We start from the raw sequence: 20,000 nt of genomic DNA on the forward strand, positions 1-20,000 counted from the left end.
GAGCGCGAGACGCCGAAATGGACGGCAATAAGATTCTGAATGGAAAGTTTACTTTTAAAAAGTTGCCAAATGGTTCCATTGACGAGACCAAAGTGATCGGTGTGTGTTTTGTCGTTGTGAACTGAGCTATCGTCGCAGCTCGTCCAGTCTGAAATACCACTTGATGGCCGAGCACCCAGCTGATGGCCGAGCACACAGCTGATGGCCAAACACACAGCTGATGGCCGAGCACACAGCTGATGGCCGAGCACACAGCTGATGGCCGAGCACACAGCTGATAGCCGAGCACACAGCTGATGGCCGAGCTCACAGCTGATGGCCGAGCACACAGCTGATGGCCGAACACACAGCTGATGGCCAAACACACAGCTGATGGCCAAACACACAGCTGATGGCCAAACACACAGCTGATGGCCAAACACACAGCTGATGGCCAAACACACAGGTGAAGGCCAAACACACAGCTGATGGCCAAACACACAGCTGATGGCCAAACACACAGCTGATGGCCGAGCACCCAGCTGATGGCCGAGCACACAGCTGATGGCCAAAGACACAGCTGATGGCCGAGCAATCAGCTGATGGCCAAACACACAGGTGATGGCCAAACACACAGCTGATGGCCAACACACAGCTTATGGCCGAGCACCCAGCTGATGGCCAAACACACAGCTGATGGCCAAACACACAGCTGATGGCCGAGCACACAGCTGATGGCCAAACACACAGGTGATGGCCAAACACACAGCTGAAGGCCAAACACACAGCTGATGGCCAAACACACAGGTGATGGCCAAACACACAGCTGATGGCCAAACACACAGCTGATGGCCAAACACACGGGTGATGGCCAAACACACAGCTGAAGGCCAAACACACAGCTGATGGCCAAACACACAGCTGATGGCCGAGCACCCAGCTGATGGCCGAGCACCCAGCTGATGGCCGAGCACCCAGCTGATGGCCAAACACACAGCTGATGGCCGAGCACACAGCTGATGGCTAAAGACACAGCTGATGGCCGAGCACACAGCTGATGGCCTAACACACAGCTGATGGCCGAGCACACAGCTGATGGCCAAACACACAGCTGAAGGCCAAACACACAGCTGAAGGCCAAACACACAGCTGATGGCCGAGCACACAGCTGATGGCCGAGCACCCAGCTGATGGCCGAGCACCCAGCTGATGGCCAAACACACAGCTGATGGCCAAACACACAGCTGATGGCCAAACACACAGCTGATGGCCAAACACACAGGTGAAGGCCAAACACACAGCTGAAAGCCAAACACACAGCTGATGGCCAAACACACAGCTGATGGCCGAGCACCCAGCTGATGGCCGAGCACACAGCTGATGGCCAAAGACACAGCTGATGGCCGAGCAATCAGCTGATGGCCAAACACACAGCTGATGGCCGAGCACCCAGCTGATGGCCGAGCACACAGCTGATGGCCAAAGACACAGCTTATGGCCGAGCACCCAGCTGATGGCCAAACACACAGCTGATGGCCGAGCACACAGCTGATGGCCAAACACACAGCTGATGGCCAAACACACAGCTGATGGCCGAGCACACAGCTGATGGCCAAACACACAGGTGATGGCCAAACACACAGCTGAAGGCCAAACACACAGCTGATGGCCAAACACACAGGTGATGGCCAAACACACAGGTGATGGCCAAACACACAGCTGATGGCCGAGCACACAGCTGATGGCCAAACACACAGCTGATGGCCGAGCACACAGCTGATGGCAATTCCCCCCCCTCCGTCAAAGCCAGGCAACAAAAGCACAAAGCAAGCTGATCCACTTTTCCATGTTGATCAGAGCATTAAAATGAGAAAGAAATAATGGGCCAAAAAGAAATCAAGGGACATTTAGAATAGATAAAAATGTGCGATTAATTGTGAGTTAACTATGACATTAATGCGATTAAATTATTTAATCATTTGACAGCACTAGTTTTAACAGATAAAAGTAATTTCAGGCCACAAAGTCTGTGAAAGATGTGTTTTCAAGAGGGATTTAATTTGTGATTATAACGCCCTAAATGCTAATGAGGCAATCATAAATGCACGTTTTGATCGTATGATACAGCACAAACACACAGCTGAAGGCCAAACACACAGCTGATGGCCGAAAACACAGGTGATGGCCGAGCACACAGGTGATGGCCAAACACACAGCTGATGGCCGAGCACACAGCTGATGGCCGAGCACACAGCTGATGGCCGAGCACACAGCTGATGGCCAAACACACAGCTGAAGGCCAAACACACAGCTGATGGCCAAACACACAGGTGATGGCCAAACACACAGGTGATGGCCAAACACACAGCTGATGGCCGAGCACACAGCTGATGGCCGAGCACACAGCTGATGGCCGAGCACACAGCTGATGGCCGAGCACACAGCTGATGGCCGAGCACACAGCTGATGGCCAAACACACAGGTGATGGCCAAACACACAGCTGAAGGCCAAACACACAGCTGATGGCCAAACACACAGCTGATGGCCAAACACACAGCTGATGGCCAAACACACAGGTGATGGCCAAACACACAGGTGATGGCCAAACACACAGGTGATGGCCAAACACCCAGCTGATGGCCGAGCACACAGCTGATGGCCAAACACACAGCTGATGGCCGAGCACACAGCTGATGGCAATTCCCCCCCCCCTCCGTCAAAGCCAGGCAACAAAAGCACAAAGCAAGCTGATCCACTTTTCCATGTTGATCAGAGCATTAAAATGAGAAAGAAATAATGGGCCAAAAAGAAATCAAGGGACATTTAGAATAGATAAAAATGTGCGATTAATTGTGAGTTAACTATGACATTAATGCGATTAAATTATTTAATCATTTGACAGCACTAGTTTTAACAGATAAAAGTAATTTCAGGCCACAAAGTCTGTGAAAGATGTGTTTTCAAGAGGGATTTAATTTGTGATTATAACGCCCTAAATGCTAATGAGGCAATCATAAATGCACGTTTTGATCGTATGATACAGCACAAACACACAGCTGAAGGCCAAACACACAGCTGATGGCCAAACACACAGCTGATGGCCAAACACACAGCTGATGGCCGAGCACCCAGCTGATGGCCGAGCACACAGCTGATGGCCAAACACACAGCTGATGGCCGAGCACACAGCTGATGGCAATTCCCCCCCGTCAAAGCCAGGCAACAAAAGCACAAAGCAAGCTGATCCACTTTTCCATGTTGATCAGAGCATTAAAATGAGAAAGAAATAATGGGCCAAAAAGAAATCAAGGGACATTTAGAATAGATAAAAATGTGCGATTAATTGCGAGTTAACTATGACATTAATGCGATTAAATTATTTAATCATTTGACAGCACTAGTTTTAACAGATAAAAGTAATTTCAGGCCACAAAGTCTGTGAAAGATGTGTTTTCAAGAGGGATTTAATTTGTGATTATAACGCCCTAAATGCTAATGAGGCAATCATAAATGCACGTTTTGATCGTATGATACAGCACAAACACACAGCTGATGGCCAAACACACAGCTGATGGCCAAACACACAGCTGATGGCCAAACACACAGCTGATGGCCGAGCACCCAGCTGATGGCCGAGCACACAGCTGATGGCCAAACACACAGCTGATGGCCGAGCACACAGCTGATGGCAATTCCCCCCCCTCCGTCAAAGCCAGGCAACAAAAGCACAAAGCAAGCTGATCCACTTTTCCATGTTGATCAGAGCATTAAAATGAGAAAGAAATAATGGGCCAAAAAGAAATCAAGGGACATTTAGAATAGATAAAAATGTGCGATTAATTGCGAGTTAACTATGACATTAATGCGATTAAATTATTTAATCATTTGACAGCACTAGTTTTAACAGATAAAAGTAATTTCAGGCCACAAAGTCTGTGAAAGATGTGTTTTCAAGAGGGATTTAATTTGTGATTATAACGCCCTAAATGCTAATGAGGCAATCATAAATGCACGTTTTGATCGTATAAATCTGCCAAAAGAAGCCCAATCCAGGTTTATACGTCAGTGATTAAAGAGTGTGACGGTCTGGGGTCCCGGACGGCTTTATTTCATATCTGGATACAATAATACAAAAGAAAAACAAAAATGTCTGAAACCACAGCAGCCAGCCTCCCTGAGCCACAGGCGCTCTCTTGTGTCTGCAGTGAATGGCCTTCAGTCAGCAAGTCAGCTGCATTCTTCTCTGTGGCTCCTAAAAAATAAGCACCATCTACCAGAGGTGGGACAACATCTCAAGTCATCGCTATGAAACTCAAATCAAGACCAACAAGTCTTAAAGGTCCCCTACGGTAAAAAATAAAAAAAAAGTGAGATTTTCATATCTTGTTTGCTTATAGAGCAGGTCGAGCTGCTGTATAAATACTGTGAAAGTATCAAGACGTTCAATCCACAGAGATTTGCACACAGCCTGGATTCAGAAACTGTGCCTTTAAACAAGCCGTTAGGACTTTGGTACGGTTGTGATGTCACAACTGTACTATATATAGGTAGAAAGTGCCGCTACAGTGCCATGTTACAGTCACTCCCCGGTTCTAATGACAGTGCTGAGACGCAGAGAGTGTAGGTGCAGAAGAACTGGAAACGGTGACCAATCAGAGCAGACTGGGCTTTTTTCGGAAGGGGGGTCTTAAAGAGACCGGCATTAAATTGCAGCGATTCAGACAGAGGGTGAATATTAGGGCTGTCCTCGACTAAAGAAATTCTTAGTCGACTAACACTTATATGATTTAGTCGACTAATCGATTAGTTGATTTAATTGACAGAGCTGTGCGCTTTGAGAGGTGGTTAAGACTAGAAAAGCACAATATAAATGTAGTTAATTAACCATCTGTAAAACTGAGTTTCTCTTGCAAAAGCACCACTTTAAATCTTGTGTTTACCATAAATGTGCTCAGAAATTGGAAATAAGTAATTAAGCATGAATAAGCATAAAAAATGACTAATCGACTAAAGAAATCTTAGTCGACTGAGACCAAAACAACCGATTACTAATCGACTAAGAGGTGGCAGCCCTAGTGAATACAGGTATATTCAGACAGACAGGATGAGAAAAATAAAATGTTTTTGAACACTAAAGCATGTAAAAATGTAAGAACCACAAAATATGAGGAACCCTGAAAATGAGCATAAAATGGGACCTTTAAGTCCTAAACTTAGGTTACATTTACATTGCTACGTTTTGGTTTAAAAACTAATACCTTTTGCTACGTTTCCCCCTCTCCTTCCCCCTGCTCTGGCATTTCCCCCTCTCATTCCCCCTGCTCTGGCGTTTCCCCTCTCATTCCCCCTGCTCTGGCGTTTCCCCCTCATTCCCCCTGCTCTGGCGTTTCCCCCTCTCATTCCCCCTGCTCTGGCGTTTCCCCTCTCATTCCCCCTGCTCTGGCGTTTCCCCCTCTCATTCCCCCTGCTCTGGCGTTTCCCCCTCTCATTCCCCCTGCTCTGGCGTTTCCCCCTCTCATTCCCCCTGCTCTGGCGTTCCCTCTCATTCCCCCCTCTCATTCCCCCTCTCATTCCCCCTGCTCTGGCGTTTCCCCCTCTCATTCCCCCTGCTCTGTCGTTTCCCCCTCTCATTCCCCCCTGCTAAAAACTAAAAGCTAAAAATGTGTGTGCACGGAGATTGCTTTTGGCTCAAAACTCCATTTACAAACCACACCGTAGCGATGTTAATGTAGCCTCAGTGTTTCACGTCCTATACAAGTTATTATGTGCCTTTCACTGAATGTTAATTTACAGAAATAATAAGCAAGTATCATGACACAAAATCTCAGAGGAAAGCACTGAAAAGCTTAACTTAAAACACTTATTTCCAAAGTGGTTAAAAATCTATATCAATGTGTAAAGATTACAACTGGTGGAGATAAAGAAATAAACCAGGATCCTAGTCAATCCTGTATTTAATTTTTTTTAAATCTGATAATCTGTACATCCGTCTGTCTGCACGTCTACACTGACAAACACACCTTTCCCCGCTGGTTGTGCGATCTGATTGGCTGCTGTTGATTTGATCCAGAGGATATCATGAAAACAAGGAGTTCATTCATAAATTAAGAGTTTAATCTTCGACTTAGGGAAGGATTTTTGGTGATTTTGAGTCAAAAAGCTACATAAAGTCCAATTAAAGTAACCACAATGTCTCTCTTTTTACATTTCTATTTCTACACCATTCAGTTACAGATACCAGATGTACCAAATACAACATGTAAATAAGAAATTGAATGAATCCAGGCTAGCTAGTTTCCCTCTGCTTCTAGTCTCTATGCTGAGCTAAACACATCCTGGACATATCGACCTCTTGCAGGTGAAAAGACAAACAAGCCCATTTTCCCCAAACACTTTCACTGGAGACGGGAAGCGTTGTGGTTCCAGAGAAAAGCTGAATAGCGACAACTGTTTCAGTCCACATTCAAAAGCAGGAAGCAGCGGTAATGTGGTTGACCATTTGTCTATCAGGACGCCCGTTAAAATACAAACTGAAAAACTGAAGTCTTTGCATGACATAATCTATTTGCGCAGCATTACTGTCGCCCTGAGTTGCTGTGAATCTGACACAGAAAAAAAAAAAAGGTGGAAGTTAAATGTTGTTGGAGCTTTAATTAAAAGTCCCGTTTTGGTTGGAGGGTTATCTTCAGAGCCAGCCGGCTGCCAGCCACAGGTCAAGTAAACACTTGGAGTCCAGTTAAAAAGTGGAGCCATTCTTTCCCTGGATAATGCAACCTTCCTGCGTTTCAGATGACAATGAGGTTTCACTTCCTTTTCTTAGACCTGAACCCAGACCACCAACTCCCACTGTGGCTCCCTCTGTCACCCTGTGTTTACACTAACTATATGGCTCGGCTGGTGTAAGTGGCAGTTTCTGGCTCGGTTTAGTTCCCCGTGTGGCCGCTACTATACGAAAGCAAACAAAAGGTCTGAAACCACAGGCGCTCTCTTGTGTCTGCAGTGAATGGGCCTTCAGTCAGCAAGTCAGCTGCATTCTTCGCTGTGGTGGAGTCTCTTCACACGTTAAACTGGCTTCAGGCTGACTTATGCTGCTTCTGAACAATTTCACACTGCACATAAAAATGCCACAAGGCCCGCGGAGCGCAAACGAAAGGATCTGTTTAATCTCATTTGTCTGGACTGACTTGACAATGTACAAATTGTTATCTGCGCCAAAGCGTAACTCTCGCCAAAAATGCAACCTGGGGTGTTTTTGTGAATGTACCCGAGTCAAAGTTCGAAAGTTTGAAAGCATAATTAGGACAGAAAGGCCACTTCAAATGGCCTTTTGAATGGGAGTGCTAGGGGCGTTTACTATGATCACATTAAAATCAACATTTTTAAAACACTAAGAAGGCTCGACACAACAGAACTTAGCTCGTAGTCTCACCGGGGGCTCTACACGTGAACTCAGCATTGGGAACATTGTTTGTGTCCACAGAGTTTACTAAAAAGAAAGGTTTTCAACAACTCACTTTAGCTGTTGGTGTCTCCGCTCTCCGTCCATCTCGCTGGTCAAAAAGAGTCGATCTCTGAATGTGACGTAACAGGGAGGAGAGTAGAGATTGAAAGCTCCTAAAGCTTAGTTCCGTGTAAGTGCAAGGATAATTTGTTGTATGGAGTCCGTTCATTCGCATTCGGAGATCGCCTATTTTTGACTGGCGAGATGGCGGCGAGCGTAAACACCATCTGCTAAAGTGAGTTGTTGAAAACCTTTTTTAGTACACTCTGTGAACACAAACAATGTTCTCAATGCTGGAGTTCATGTGTAGAGCCACTGGTGATCCTTGGAGCAAAGTCTCATGTTGTGTCGAGCCTTCGTAGGGCCCTATCTTGCGCTCAGCGCAATTGCCTTTGTACACCGACGCATGTATCATTCATATTTTGTACCCGATGCACAGCGGACTTTTCCCTCCACAGACGCACGTCGGTAAAATAGGGAATGTAAAAAGCTCCGCGGTGGAGCCTGCGCAGAACCATAAAAGAGCCTTAAAGCGCACGCATCTCAACTCATTCCTGATTGGTGCCTTCATTCAACTGACATCTGCAATATCAGAGTCCACCAAAACCACTTAAAATGTGAGAAAAGATGTTACGTTGTTTATATGCTCTGTACGTTTTGGTTTACTGCGCGTCTTCACTCACGAATGCAATGCTTTTGCATGCTTCCCATCAGCTGATTCTCACTGTGGCTCCACAACGATAAGTTAATACAGAGGGAATAACCACACGATGATAAAAAAAAAAGCTGAGTTCCTGATAAACAAATGAGATGAGGCCGACTTCCTTTTTCACTTTGGTGGATTATTATCTAAAGGAAGTTAGAATTACATGTTGAAATAGTCTCATTTCAGTCGCTGATCTGAAATGAGGAACCCAATCTAAAAACAGATGTTGTTCTTTAGAAAAAGAAATGGTCAGCAGAGTGCACATATATATGAGTAGTTAAAAGGCTAAAATAAGCAAAACCTTTCACGCTCCATCTTGATGATTTAGAGCAGGGGTGTCAAACTCAACTTCACTACGGGCCACACTGGAAAAAGAGAATCACACCAAGGGCCAGACATGGTTAGTTTATTGACATGCTTTTATTTAAGAGAAAAAGTGTAAATACTGTGACTGCATTATTGCATGTCTCATATAAGCTGCTTGTCGACCAAGTAGTTACAGGAACGTAGTTATAGGAAAAGTCCACTTCTAAGCAGATCTACTGATTCACACTGGCCTATTACTCCATTATTCACACTGGCCAAGTGGCCGTAGGGACTATGGGAGGGGTAAGGGAGTGATTCAAGCACGGCAACTGTCTTTATAGCATTAAAATCAGAAAACAAATACAACAAAAAAATTATGAACTACATACTAAATCTAATGTATATAAACATATTTGTCATAATTTAAATAAGTCTCCCGAAGAGAAACGGGTAGCTCTCTCTCCCCCGCCTCCGCCTGCTGCGTGTGTGTGTGTGTGTGTGTGTGTGTGTGTGTGTGTGTGTGTGTGTGTGTGTGTGTGTGTGTGTGTGTGTGTGCCTGTGTGTGTGTGTGTCCGGTCTGAGACACCTCCAGCTCACAGCGGGGTCTCTGAGCCGGACTGGCCGAGCGACGAGCTAGCAGCCCCGGCAGGCGCCTGCTGGCTGTCGCCTCACTTCCTGGAGCTTCTCATCTCCGAAAACTTTGATGCAAATTGTCAATTCGGCATCAATTTTCGCAAGACTGTCTGTAGTCGAAATCTAAACAGTTCATTTCTCACCTAAAACGTTGTCAGAAGTGAATTTAGTGATGAATAAGATGGCGAAAATTGTTAAAATGTTCCCGTTGTTTGTCTGTCTGTACCGGAAACCCGAGACTCACTGACCTATAGGTCCCGATGCTGAGAAGGGAACAGCGATAAGACCCTAACCCTGAAGTAGGAGCTGAAAGAGTTACAGGACCTGCAGCCAGAGGAACTTAAAAATCCCCAAATTGGTCCAGTCGGAGTACGAGAAAAAAAAGGGTTCTAGGAACTCCAGAAATCCCTCCGGTCGGAAAGCGGCTATAGAAAAGTGACAAAAACTTAGGCAGGCCAAAATTTATTGAGAACCTAAATTGATAATAACTAAGGTCTATGTAAAAGAGACTTCAGATACAGTATTAGGGGACCACTAAGGTCTATATAAAAGAGACTTCAGATACAGTATTAGGGGACCACTAAGGTCTATATAAAAGAGACTTCAGATACAGTATTAGGGGACCACTAAGGTCTATATAAAAGAGACTTCAGATACAGTATTAGGGGACCACTAAAGTCTATATAAAAGAGACTTCAGATACAGTATTAGGGGACCACTAAGGTCTATATAAAAGACTTCAGATACAGTATTAGGGGACCACTAAGGTCTATATAAAAGACTTCAGATACAGTATTAGGGGACCACTAAGGTCTATATAAAAGAGACTTCAGATACAGTATTAGGGGACCACTAAGGTCTATATAAAAGACTTCAGATACAGTATTAGGGGACCACTAAGGTCTATATAAAAGAGACTTCAGATACAGTATTAGGGGACCACTAAGGTCTATATAAAAGACTTCAGATACAGTATTAGGGGACCACTAAGGTCTATATAAAATAGACTTCAGATACAGTATTAGGGGACCACTAAGGTCTATATAAAAGACTTCAGATACAGTATTAGAGGACCACTAAGGTCTATATAAAATAGACTTCAGACACAGTATTAGGGGACCACTAAGGCCTATATAAAAGAGACTTCAGATACAGATACAGGATTAAGGTCTATATAAAATAGACTTCAGACACAGTAAGGTCTATATATAAAATAGACTTCAGATACAGTATTAGGGGACCACTAAGGTCTATATAAAATAGACTTCAGACACAGTATTAGGGGACCACTAAGGTCTATATAAAAGAGGCTTCAGATACAGTATTAGGGGACCACTAAGGTCTATATAAAAGAGACTTCAGATGCAGTATTAGGGACCACTAAGGTCTATATAAAAGAGACTTCAGATGCATTATTAGGGGACCACTAAGGTCTATATAAAAGAGACTTCAGATACAGTATTAGGGGACCACTAAGGTCTATATAAAAGACTTCAGATACAGTATTAGGGGACCACTAAGGTCTATATAAAAGACTTCAGATACAGTATTAGGGGACCACTAAGGTCTATATAAAAGACTTCAGATACAGTATTAGGGGACCACTAAGGTCTATATAAAAGAGACTTCAGATACAGTATTAGGGGACCACTAAGGTCTATATAAAAGAGACGTGTCATGGGACCTTTAAGACCTTTTTAAAACATGCTAAAAATAGCCGACAGACTCCTTTCCCACTGCCGGTAGACGAGTACAGTATTCCTGTCTGGTTTTTTTCTGGCGTGTCACATTTGGCGCCACAAAACTTCCGCAGCGCTGTGGAGGAAGGTCTGGCAACGCGGGACTACTGAACGTCTTACCCCAGCACAATGAGCTCTCCATATTTGACTGGTCCTTTGGTGGAAGCAGGGGAGGTGGAGATGTTTTCCTGATCGAGTGAAAACATCTGTGCAGCCTTCGGAGGGTGGGGTGGGGGTGAAGGGAGGAGGGGAGGAAGGGTGAGGTCTCTCCCGCTGTCACCCTCAGAGCGCCGCCATCAGCGCAGGTACGCACATCACCTGCAAATACAATCCCAAGAAGGAGAAGTATTTTAAGATAAATACGCTTTTAGAGCTGTGAAGATCAGTCGAACGACGCCAGGGATTTTGTAGTAATTTAAAATGCAAAAATAGCAGAAAATGCCGTTTTCAGGCTCTCAAATATGGAGATTTTTCTGCTCTTTTCTGTTTTATATCTTATATAAACTGAATGCCTTTGGGTTTTGGACTGACAAAACAAGACCTTTAAAAGACAACTTCAGACTGATCTCAGCCAATTTATAAGCCAATTCGTATACCATTTTGGCGTGTTATCAAGACGCATAATCGTTTTTTAGCGTGTTTATGGGTTACATCCGCTGTATACAGCGTAGACATGCACGTGGATAGCTCAAAATGCGTGCAGAAAACACGCCATTTGGCTTTAACCAGTCGAACCATGAACGCCGTGTAACAAGTAACATAGCTCAAGAACGGCAAGATGGCGCCTGCCTGTGTACGTGAACGGTACAGTCTTTATAAACCATCTTTTTAATAAACTGTCTGTACACTTACAAAGTTCTCAAAGCATGGGTTTACATGTAGGGACCCTCATTATGCTACCGTGGAAGTGTGGTGTGGAAATAGAGATTTCTTTTGACATTATCCAAGTAGGCTAACCCCTTGGTTCATTTTGTACCAGAATTGTCCTTTAATGAAGAATATAACCAGCAGCACTAGAAGTTTTTACTTTTCTGAGAAAGAGTCCCTTTGGATTTGTTTTAGACATTTACACAAACACGCACAAAGGCTTCAACACAACAGCATTCATTACTACAATACGCCCACACTGTCTTTGTACTGGGAGCTGTGGGGGAGACACACACAATGTATGAATTCACTCCAGCACAGAGCAAAGGTTGTTAGGTGTGCGTCCGTGACGGGGGGTGACTCACTAACTGATGTCCTTTGTATCGTGGAGGGAGGGGGGGGAAAAACAAGCCGCGTGTCAAAAGGACCGAAGAGGACACAACGTCACCGTAAAACCAAGTGGTTGTCGTTGTTGACGAATTTTGCACTGATGGGTTTTGATTTTATGAAGCAGAACGAGTTCAGGGCTTGTTGAAAAAAAAACTCCTTTTCACTCCAAGTCCTTCGTCATTAGAGAGGAGAGGTTCAGGGATTATTTGCCTTTTCCCCCGCTAAGACATTACTTGTAGGGCTGTTCCCTCTTAGTCGATTAATCGGTCGTTTTGGTCTTAGTCAGCTTAGATCTCTTTAGTCCATTAGTCATGTTTGATGCTTTTTTTCATGCTGAATGACTTATTTCCAAGAAACGTACGAGCACATCTCTGGTAAACACAAGAATTAAAGTGGTGCTTCTAGCATGACCCTTAGTGGAGAAACTCAGATTTACAGATCTGTCGATTAAGTCAACTAATCGATTAGTCGATACAATTGAATGAGTGTTAGTTGACTAAGAATTTCTTCAATCGAGCACAGCCCTATATACGTGTGACGATATTTTGTTAAAGCACCAGTTGTCAACCCTAGAATATCGTCGTAATATCGATATCGAGGTATTTGGTCAAGAATATCTTGATATCTGATTTTCTCTCTATCGCCCAACCCCTAGTTTCAACAGGTTTTTGAATATGCACAAACATCACAACACTGACCTTTTAAAAAGGAGCTGGTTGAAGGAATGAAAGAGGGATGCTGGGTTTTCACACGGTCCCAACAAGTCCGCCACTGCTGGAACACTTTATAATAATATAAATAATAATAAAAATCCTATTTTTCACGGCTGCGTGTAAACTGCATTATTAGTGTAATATTCACTTTCATTAGCCGTGTAAACAGCTCAGTCAGAATATTGTATTTTTCAGAATAAGGGTAAAAAAATCAAGGCTGAAGACCTTTCTTTTTAACACTGCCTTTTCTTAATTCATTCTTGTATTAGATTTTTTTTTCTTCCTTCCGTATTAACTGTTTTTTTTTTTCTGTATTTGTATTAATTTGTGACTGTGTCTTTGTGTCTTGTGTAAAGCACTTTGAATTGCATTGCTGCTGAACTGTGCTATACAAATAAAATTGCCTAAAAAAATTTAATATTATTTGCATGCAAATAAAGTCACTGAAGTAGATAAGTTAAATGTTTTTTTTATGGGTCATTTCAGGGGGTTTACAGATGTTGGAGTCTTAGTGTGAAGTGGTAGCCTGCTGGGGAGCTGGGAGCACAGAGAGGGACAGGGACAGGGACAGGCTAAGCAGACTGGTGACGAGGGCTAGCTCTGTACTGGTCTGCCCTCTGGACACCATAGAGGAGGTCAGCCAGGCTGGCATCAATCATGGGCAACACCTCTCACCCCCCCCCCACTACATGAGACTGGGAGTTCCTTGAGCAGCTCCTTCAGCAGCAGACTGCTGCACTCTCAGTACTACAGCAGCAGTCAAGACTCTTTAATGCAACATCATAATGTAGCACTGCTTGCTGTTTCTGCAATATGAGCCATCACTGGACAATGTTCTGCATTATGCAAATTTATAACTCTTTGCTACTTCCGACTGTGCAATATGTCATCTCTACTCATCTGTATATCTGTGTTTATATTAGGGCTGTCCCCGACTAAAGAAATCCTTAGTCGACTAACACTTATAGGATTTTGTCGACTAATCGATTAGTTGATTTAATTGACAGAGCTGTGCGCTTTGAGAGGTGGTTAAGACTAGAAAAGCACAATATAAATGTAGTTAATTAACCATCTGTAAAACTGAGTTTCTCCACAATTAATCTTGCAAAAGCACCACTTTAAATCTTGTGGTTACCATAAATGTGCTCAGAAGTTTCTTGGAAATGAGTAATTAAGCATGAATAAGCATAAAAAATGACTGATCGACTAAAGAAATCTTAGTCGACTAAGACCAAAACGAGCGATTAGTCGACTAACGACTAAGAGGTGGCAGCCCTAGTTTATATACGGTCTGTTTTATTACTATTATTCTTATAACTAATTCAATTTTTTCTATTTCTTATACTTTCTGTATATTTTTTTCTCCTATAACTACTTAGTGTATTTGTGTTATTCTGATGTGTGAACATTTTTCCTCATGAGCTGCTGTAGCACAGGAATTTCCCCAGTGTGGGATTAATAAAGTCTACCTTATCTTATCTTGTATTGTATTAGATTAATATTTACCTGAAATAGAGATCCCCTCGGCTAAAATCAGTCTGAGTAAACGCCACCTATTTAAAAAGGTTAACCTGTGAAGTAACCATTTAGTTTAATAATACACATCCCTGCCAAGGATTTCACACTATTCCACTGATCTACAGCCAGCTGTTACACATCAGGAAATGCATTTAATATGTGTGTTAGAAGTCAAGGATACGCGTTAACGTGTTTTAAACGAGAAACATCGGACGTAAACATAAACTCTGTTTGTTTTAAGAACACAGAGAAGCTTCATCGAGTGAGATTGTTTTCCGGTCATCGGCTCGCAGCTAAACTGATCATAACAAGGATTACGTCAGGATGTGGCAACTGTAAATAAACTGCATTTATGTGGCGCTTTTGGGGGAAAACCCTGCAGCCCTGTCGGAAACCTGTTGGGTTCAGTTGGTGCAAGACATTTATAGATCCACGTAGGCTGGGCAATATATCGTATTATATTGATATCGTGATATGAGACTATATATCGTCTTAGATTTTGGATATCGTAATATCGTGATATGACATAAGTGTCTTTTCCTGGTTTTAAAGGCTGCATTACAGTGAAGTGATGTCATTTTCTGAACCCACCAGACTGTTCCAGCTGTTCTATTATTAATGATTATTTATCTAAAATCTAAGTGTGAAGATATTTTGCGAGAGCACCAACTGTCAACTCTAGAATATATCGCCGCAATATCGATATCGAGGTATTTGGTCAAGAATATCGTGATATCTGATTTTCTCTATATCGCCCAGCCCTATATCAGAAAATATGGGACGTAGAAATAAGCGCTGAAAATGTGTTGAAGAAAAATTTAACAATTTAAAAACAAACCTTATGGAGCTTTGATTTCAAAAAAAGTACTCCTGTTGTTATACTGTATTTATGTTCACATGTTATTATTTGAACAGCTGAGCATTGAACCAGGTGAAGAAACCTGTTTATTATTTATTCATTTGATTTTGCAACTGTTCACTGAAATAGCCGGTTTCTATGAAACTACATGTGACATGTCATATTTGGCTTTGACTGAACATTTGCTCTCACTTTGCGAAAGAAATATGGGGATATATATCTTATATTGATATTCAGCCAAAATATATCGGGATATGACTTTTGGTCCATATCGCCCAGCCCTAGATCCACGTATTGTGAAAAGAGAGCCTCACCCCCCATTCCTCCATAAGCTAATTTCAGCGGCCATGAATACAGTCAGTGAACTGCCGGAGGACAGAGACCCATTCACCGGCCCATAACTGGACACGAGATAAAGAGAACGACTTCTAAAGGGACTCCACTCCTTCGTCGACAACTGCTCTTTTGTGCGTCTCTTTCCTCTCGTGACGGAGACGCTCAATGCTGATTTTATCCCTTGCTCTCCCGGTGTCTAGTCAACACAAAAGCTGCAGAATGTCGAGAAGCTCAAAGGCCTCGGACACACCAACACCGGCGGCCGGCCGTCGGCAGAAAAGGAAGTCGGACTGATCATTCGAGAAGCCCCTGACTGCAGACCCGCAGACCTCAATGTGGGCGGAGTTAAACGTTTAACCCCGCTGTCACTACTCGATGTGAGTCGAGTGCAGATGTGAGTTGCGCATGCGTTCCTTTTGTGACAAGTAGCCTACAATATACTGTCTATGGTTTTGAGCTAACGTTAGCAATCAAACAATCACAGATAGCTAAAACGCTAAAAGCTAAAACGTTTTGAAATGACTGCTAGCTAAGATGCTAACGGCGTTTTGAGCTAATGTTAGCAATCAAGTAGCCTCCTAGATGCTAACGGCGTTTTGAGCTAACGTTAGCAATCAAGTAGCCTACGAAATGACTGCTAGCTACAAGTTAGCAATCAAACACAACAAAGGCTGTCACTGGAATGGCATTTTGAGCTAACGTTAGCAATCAAACAATCATAGATGGCTAAAACGTTTTAGTTAGTTTAGCTAACAGCTAATTCAGCTAACCGCTAGCTGACAGCTAGATTCAGTCTAAAATAACGTTAAGTCAAACTTAATGGGAGAAGAAGACTTTACAGTAATAACAATAAAGGCAAGTATTGAGTGATTGTATTTTAAATGAGCTCAAGTAAAGTAGAACTGACGTAGCTAACAGCTGTTATATATGTTAACGGTTATTTTCAAGTTTTATTTTGAGGGTCTTTTAAAGTTATTACATGCTGTCTCAGCTGTGGAGGCTAACCGCTTCAATGTTTGAGAGTGGGCGGGGTTAAACGTTTAACTCCGCCCACAATGAGGTCAGCGGGTCTGCAGTCAGGGGTATATGGATCATTCGGCTCCCTGAGGTCCAAAAAGTGCCTCAGAAAACTCTGAAGATCGTACGTTCTGCACGTGCGCGTGACGTAATACGTCTCCATAATAAAGCAGGCGGCGCTAATCTGTATTGTCGCCCCAAAAATAAAACCGGAGATGACAAACGCGTCACGTGGGTCTGGTGTCACTGCCCGATGTGAGTCGCGCATGCTCAGATTCAAACAGTTTACGGCATAACGTGTCTTACTGAAATTTGTGAAATCCATAAAATAATAAAAAGTTTCTCTTTACATACAATAACGGAAGATGGAAATCATTTCAAAAACGTTGTAGCCATCTATGATTGTTAGATTGCTAACGTTAGCTCAAAGCTCCATTCAAGTGACAGCCTTTGTTGTGTTTGATTGCTAACTTGTAGCTAGCAGCAGCAGCAGTCATTTCAAAAACGTTTTAGGGTATCTATGATTGTTTGATTGCTAACGTTAGCTCAAAAAGGCGTTAGCATCTTGGAGGCTACTACTACAAATCTGCGCTCGACTCACATCGGGCAGTGACACTGGCTTCTCGCGAATTTCAAAGACGACCATAATGTCGGCTCGTTTGGAATACGATCTTGTATTTTAGGAAAACAGTTCACCGAAACGTGATTCTGAAAACATTTTAAGTGAGAAATAGGCCGTGCCGTTGCTGAATCTGTCTTCATTTCAGATCAACAAAGGTCCGTTTGAAAGATTTTGGTCAGATTTTGAGGGCCGTTCGTCACGCTCATCCTGTCGTCATTTCCGGTAAGTGTTTTAACATAAGTGCACTGATTCGCTAGTCAAGGGCTAGCACTCCACCAATCAGATGGGTCATGGAGTCCGACTGCCCACTGGCCGATTCAACAAGTCAAATCGGCCAAAATTAAAGCCGACGGCTCCTCCGACTGACGACGGCACGGAACAGACTCGAGTCACCAACCTCGCCAGACTGTCCAACGGCCGATAATCGGGTTGGTGGGTCAGAGCCTTTACTCACCCTAGCTTTGGCTACAGTTTTGCCAGCAACACCATGGGGGCGAGTAAATCTCAACATCATTCAAGTGAGTTCAAGTTATTTGTTTATGGTCGTAATTGAGATTGATCCATTAATTGGTAATCTGTAGGTCTGGGTACCGAATTCAATTCTTTTTAGGCACCGACCGAATTGCCTCTCCCATGGCATGAAAAGTAGCCACCCTTTGCTTTTTTATTAATAAGGGAAATAATTCCACTAATTAACCCTGACAAAGCACACCTGTGAAGGTAAAACCATTTCAGGTGACTACCTCATGAAGCTCATTGAGAGAACACCAAGGGTTTGCAGAGTTATCAAAAAAAGCAAAGGGTGGCTACTTTGAAGAATCTAAAATATAAGACATGTTTTCAGTTATTTCACACTTTTTTGTTAAGTACATAATTCCATATGTGTTCATTCATAGTTTTGATGCCTTCAGTGAGAATCTACAATGTAAATAATCATGAAAATAAAGAAACACATTGAATGAGAAGGTGTGTCCAAACTTTTGGCCTGTACTGTATATAGAAGAGACTTCAGATACAGTATTAGAGGACCACTTAGGCCTATATAAAAGAGACTTCAGATACAGTATTAGAGGACCACTAAGGTCTATATAAAAGAGACTTCAGATACAGTATTAGAGGACCACTAAGGTCTATATAAAAGAGACTTCAGATACAGTATTAGGGGACCACTAAGGCCTATATAAAAGAGACTTCAGATACAGTATTAGAGGACCACTTAGGCCTATATAAAAGAGACTTCAGATACAGTATTAGGGGACCACTAAGGCCTATATAAAAGAGACTTCAGATACAGTATTAGAGGACCACTAAGGTCTATATAAAAGAGACTTCAGATACAGTATTAGAGGACCACTAAGGTCTATATAAAAGAGACTTCAGATACAGTATTAGGGGACCACTAAGGTCTATATAAAAGACACTTCAGATACAGTATTTAGGGCTGGGCGATATATCGATATAAAAAATATATCGATATATTTTTAAATGAGATATGGAATTAGACCATATCGCATATATCGATATAGTTCAAATGTGATCCTTACTCCCATAGATATATACACAGATGTCGCCTTGAGGTTCTAAACATACGTCAAAACCGCCGCCATCTTGGAACAGGGGTCCGAAGCATTCCGATCAACGCTAAAGATGCCGGACTTTTGTACTGCTTAATTATGTTCGATAGAGGAAATGAAAAGAACAAACAGCAATGAATAACATTTAACAGGTGACAATGTGTTTTATGATTATGTATGCCGCCTTCGACCAGCAACCTGAGCTCCGCGGCAGCGGAGGCGGAGAGCTCCGTGGCCGGCCGCAGCGCCTCTTCCCCGGTAAAAACACAGCTTTGCCTCGCTGCTGCGCCGTCCCCGCTGATCCAGATCGGACCAGCCAAAGACAGAGTGGTGATCGGTAGGATCTTACACGTAGTCCAGGACGACCTGTATGTCGATATCGGGCGGAAAGTTCCACTAAGTTTGCCGCGGCAGGCGGACGGAGAGAAGCTACAGCGGGGCAGCAGAGACCGCCTGCAGCTGCAGGATCTGGAGCTCAGTGCTCGTTAAAATGACATGTAACGATAAATACATACAGAAATAAATAGTGGAGGAATGAGCCTGGACATTTCAGTCTGTTTTAAACTTCACCTTGAAGCAGAAACTCTTAGTTCAGAAGGGTGAAGTTTCCGTTTGACTCAGATCTGTGAACCGATCATAATAAATATTCTTTGTATTAACACATTAATTAGTTTCTTTGTTTTGTAGTCGATAGTTCATCTTTTAGTTTACTTAAGTGGAAGCAGTATCAAGTGGAAGAATGGGACTATAAACCTAGGCTTACAGGCATGAGGCATTACATTTTGAACAAAGTAGATTATATTAATATCAAAAGCTTAATTGACCTTTGGAACGAATCACAAATATGGAGCTTTGATTTCAAAAAAGGTACTCCTGTTATACAGTATTTAGGTTTACATTTTATTATTTGAACAGCTGAGCATTTAATCATGAACCAGGTGAAGAAACCGGTTTATTATTTATTTGATTTTGCAACTGTTTCTATGAAACTACTTGTGACATGTCATATTTGATTTTGGCTTTGACTGAACATTTGCTCTCACTTTGCGGAAAAAAATATCGGGATATATATCGTATATCGATATTCAGCCAAAATATATCGGGATATGACTTTTGGTCCATATCGCCCAGCCCTAACAGTATTAGGGAACCACTAAGGTCTATATAAAAGCATACCCTATATAATCATTCTATCACAAATTATCTTACCGAGTACAGACTTCAAAATATAGGCAGACT

The 20,000-nt window shown here is 42.9% G+C and overlaps 1 protein-coding gene across 1 annotated transcript in view; it reads right to left on the bottom strand.

Moving 5' to 3' along the window:
• Positions 1-20,000, bottom strand: part of LOC114570973 (E3 ubiquitin-protein ligase pellino homolog 1-like) — a 38,713-nt gene that overhangs the window by 12,338 nt on the left and 6,375 nt on the right. Inside the window, exon 2 of the mRNA XM_028601670.1 lies at positions 10,986-11,183. Coding sequence (XP_028457471.1) covers positions 10,986-11,071 — 86 coding nt within the window. The 5' untranslated portion in view covers positions 11,072-11,183. The remainder of the gene's footprint in view (positions 1-10,985; positions 11,184-20,000) is intronic.

This window comes from Perca flavescens, chromosome 2 (assembly GCF_004354835.1).
Source record: "Perca flavescens isolate YP-PL-M2 chromosome 2, PFLA_1.0, whole genome shotgun sequence".
Classification (NCBI taxonomy): domain Eukaryota; kingdom Metazoa; phylum Chordata; class Actinopteri; order Perciformes; family Percidae; genus Perca; species Perca flavescens.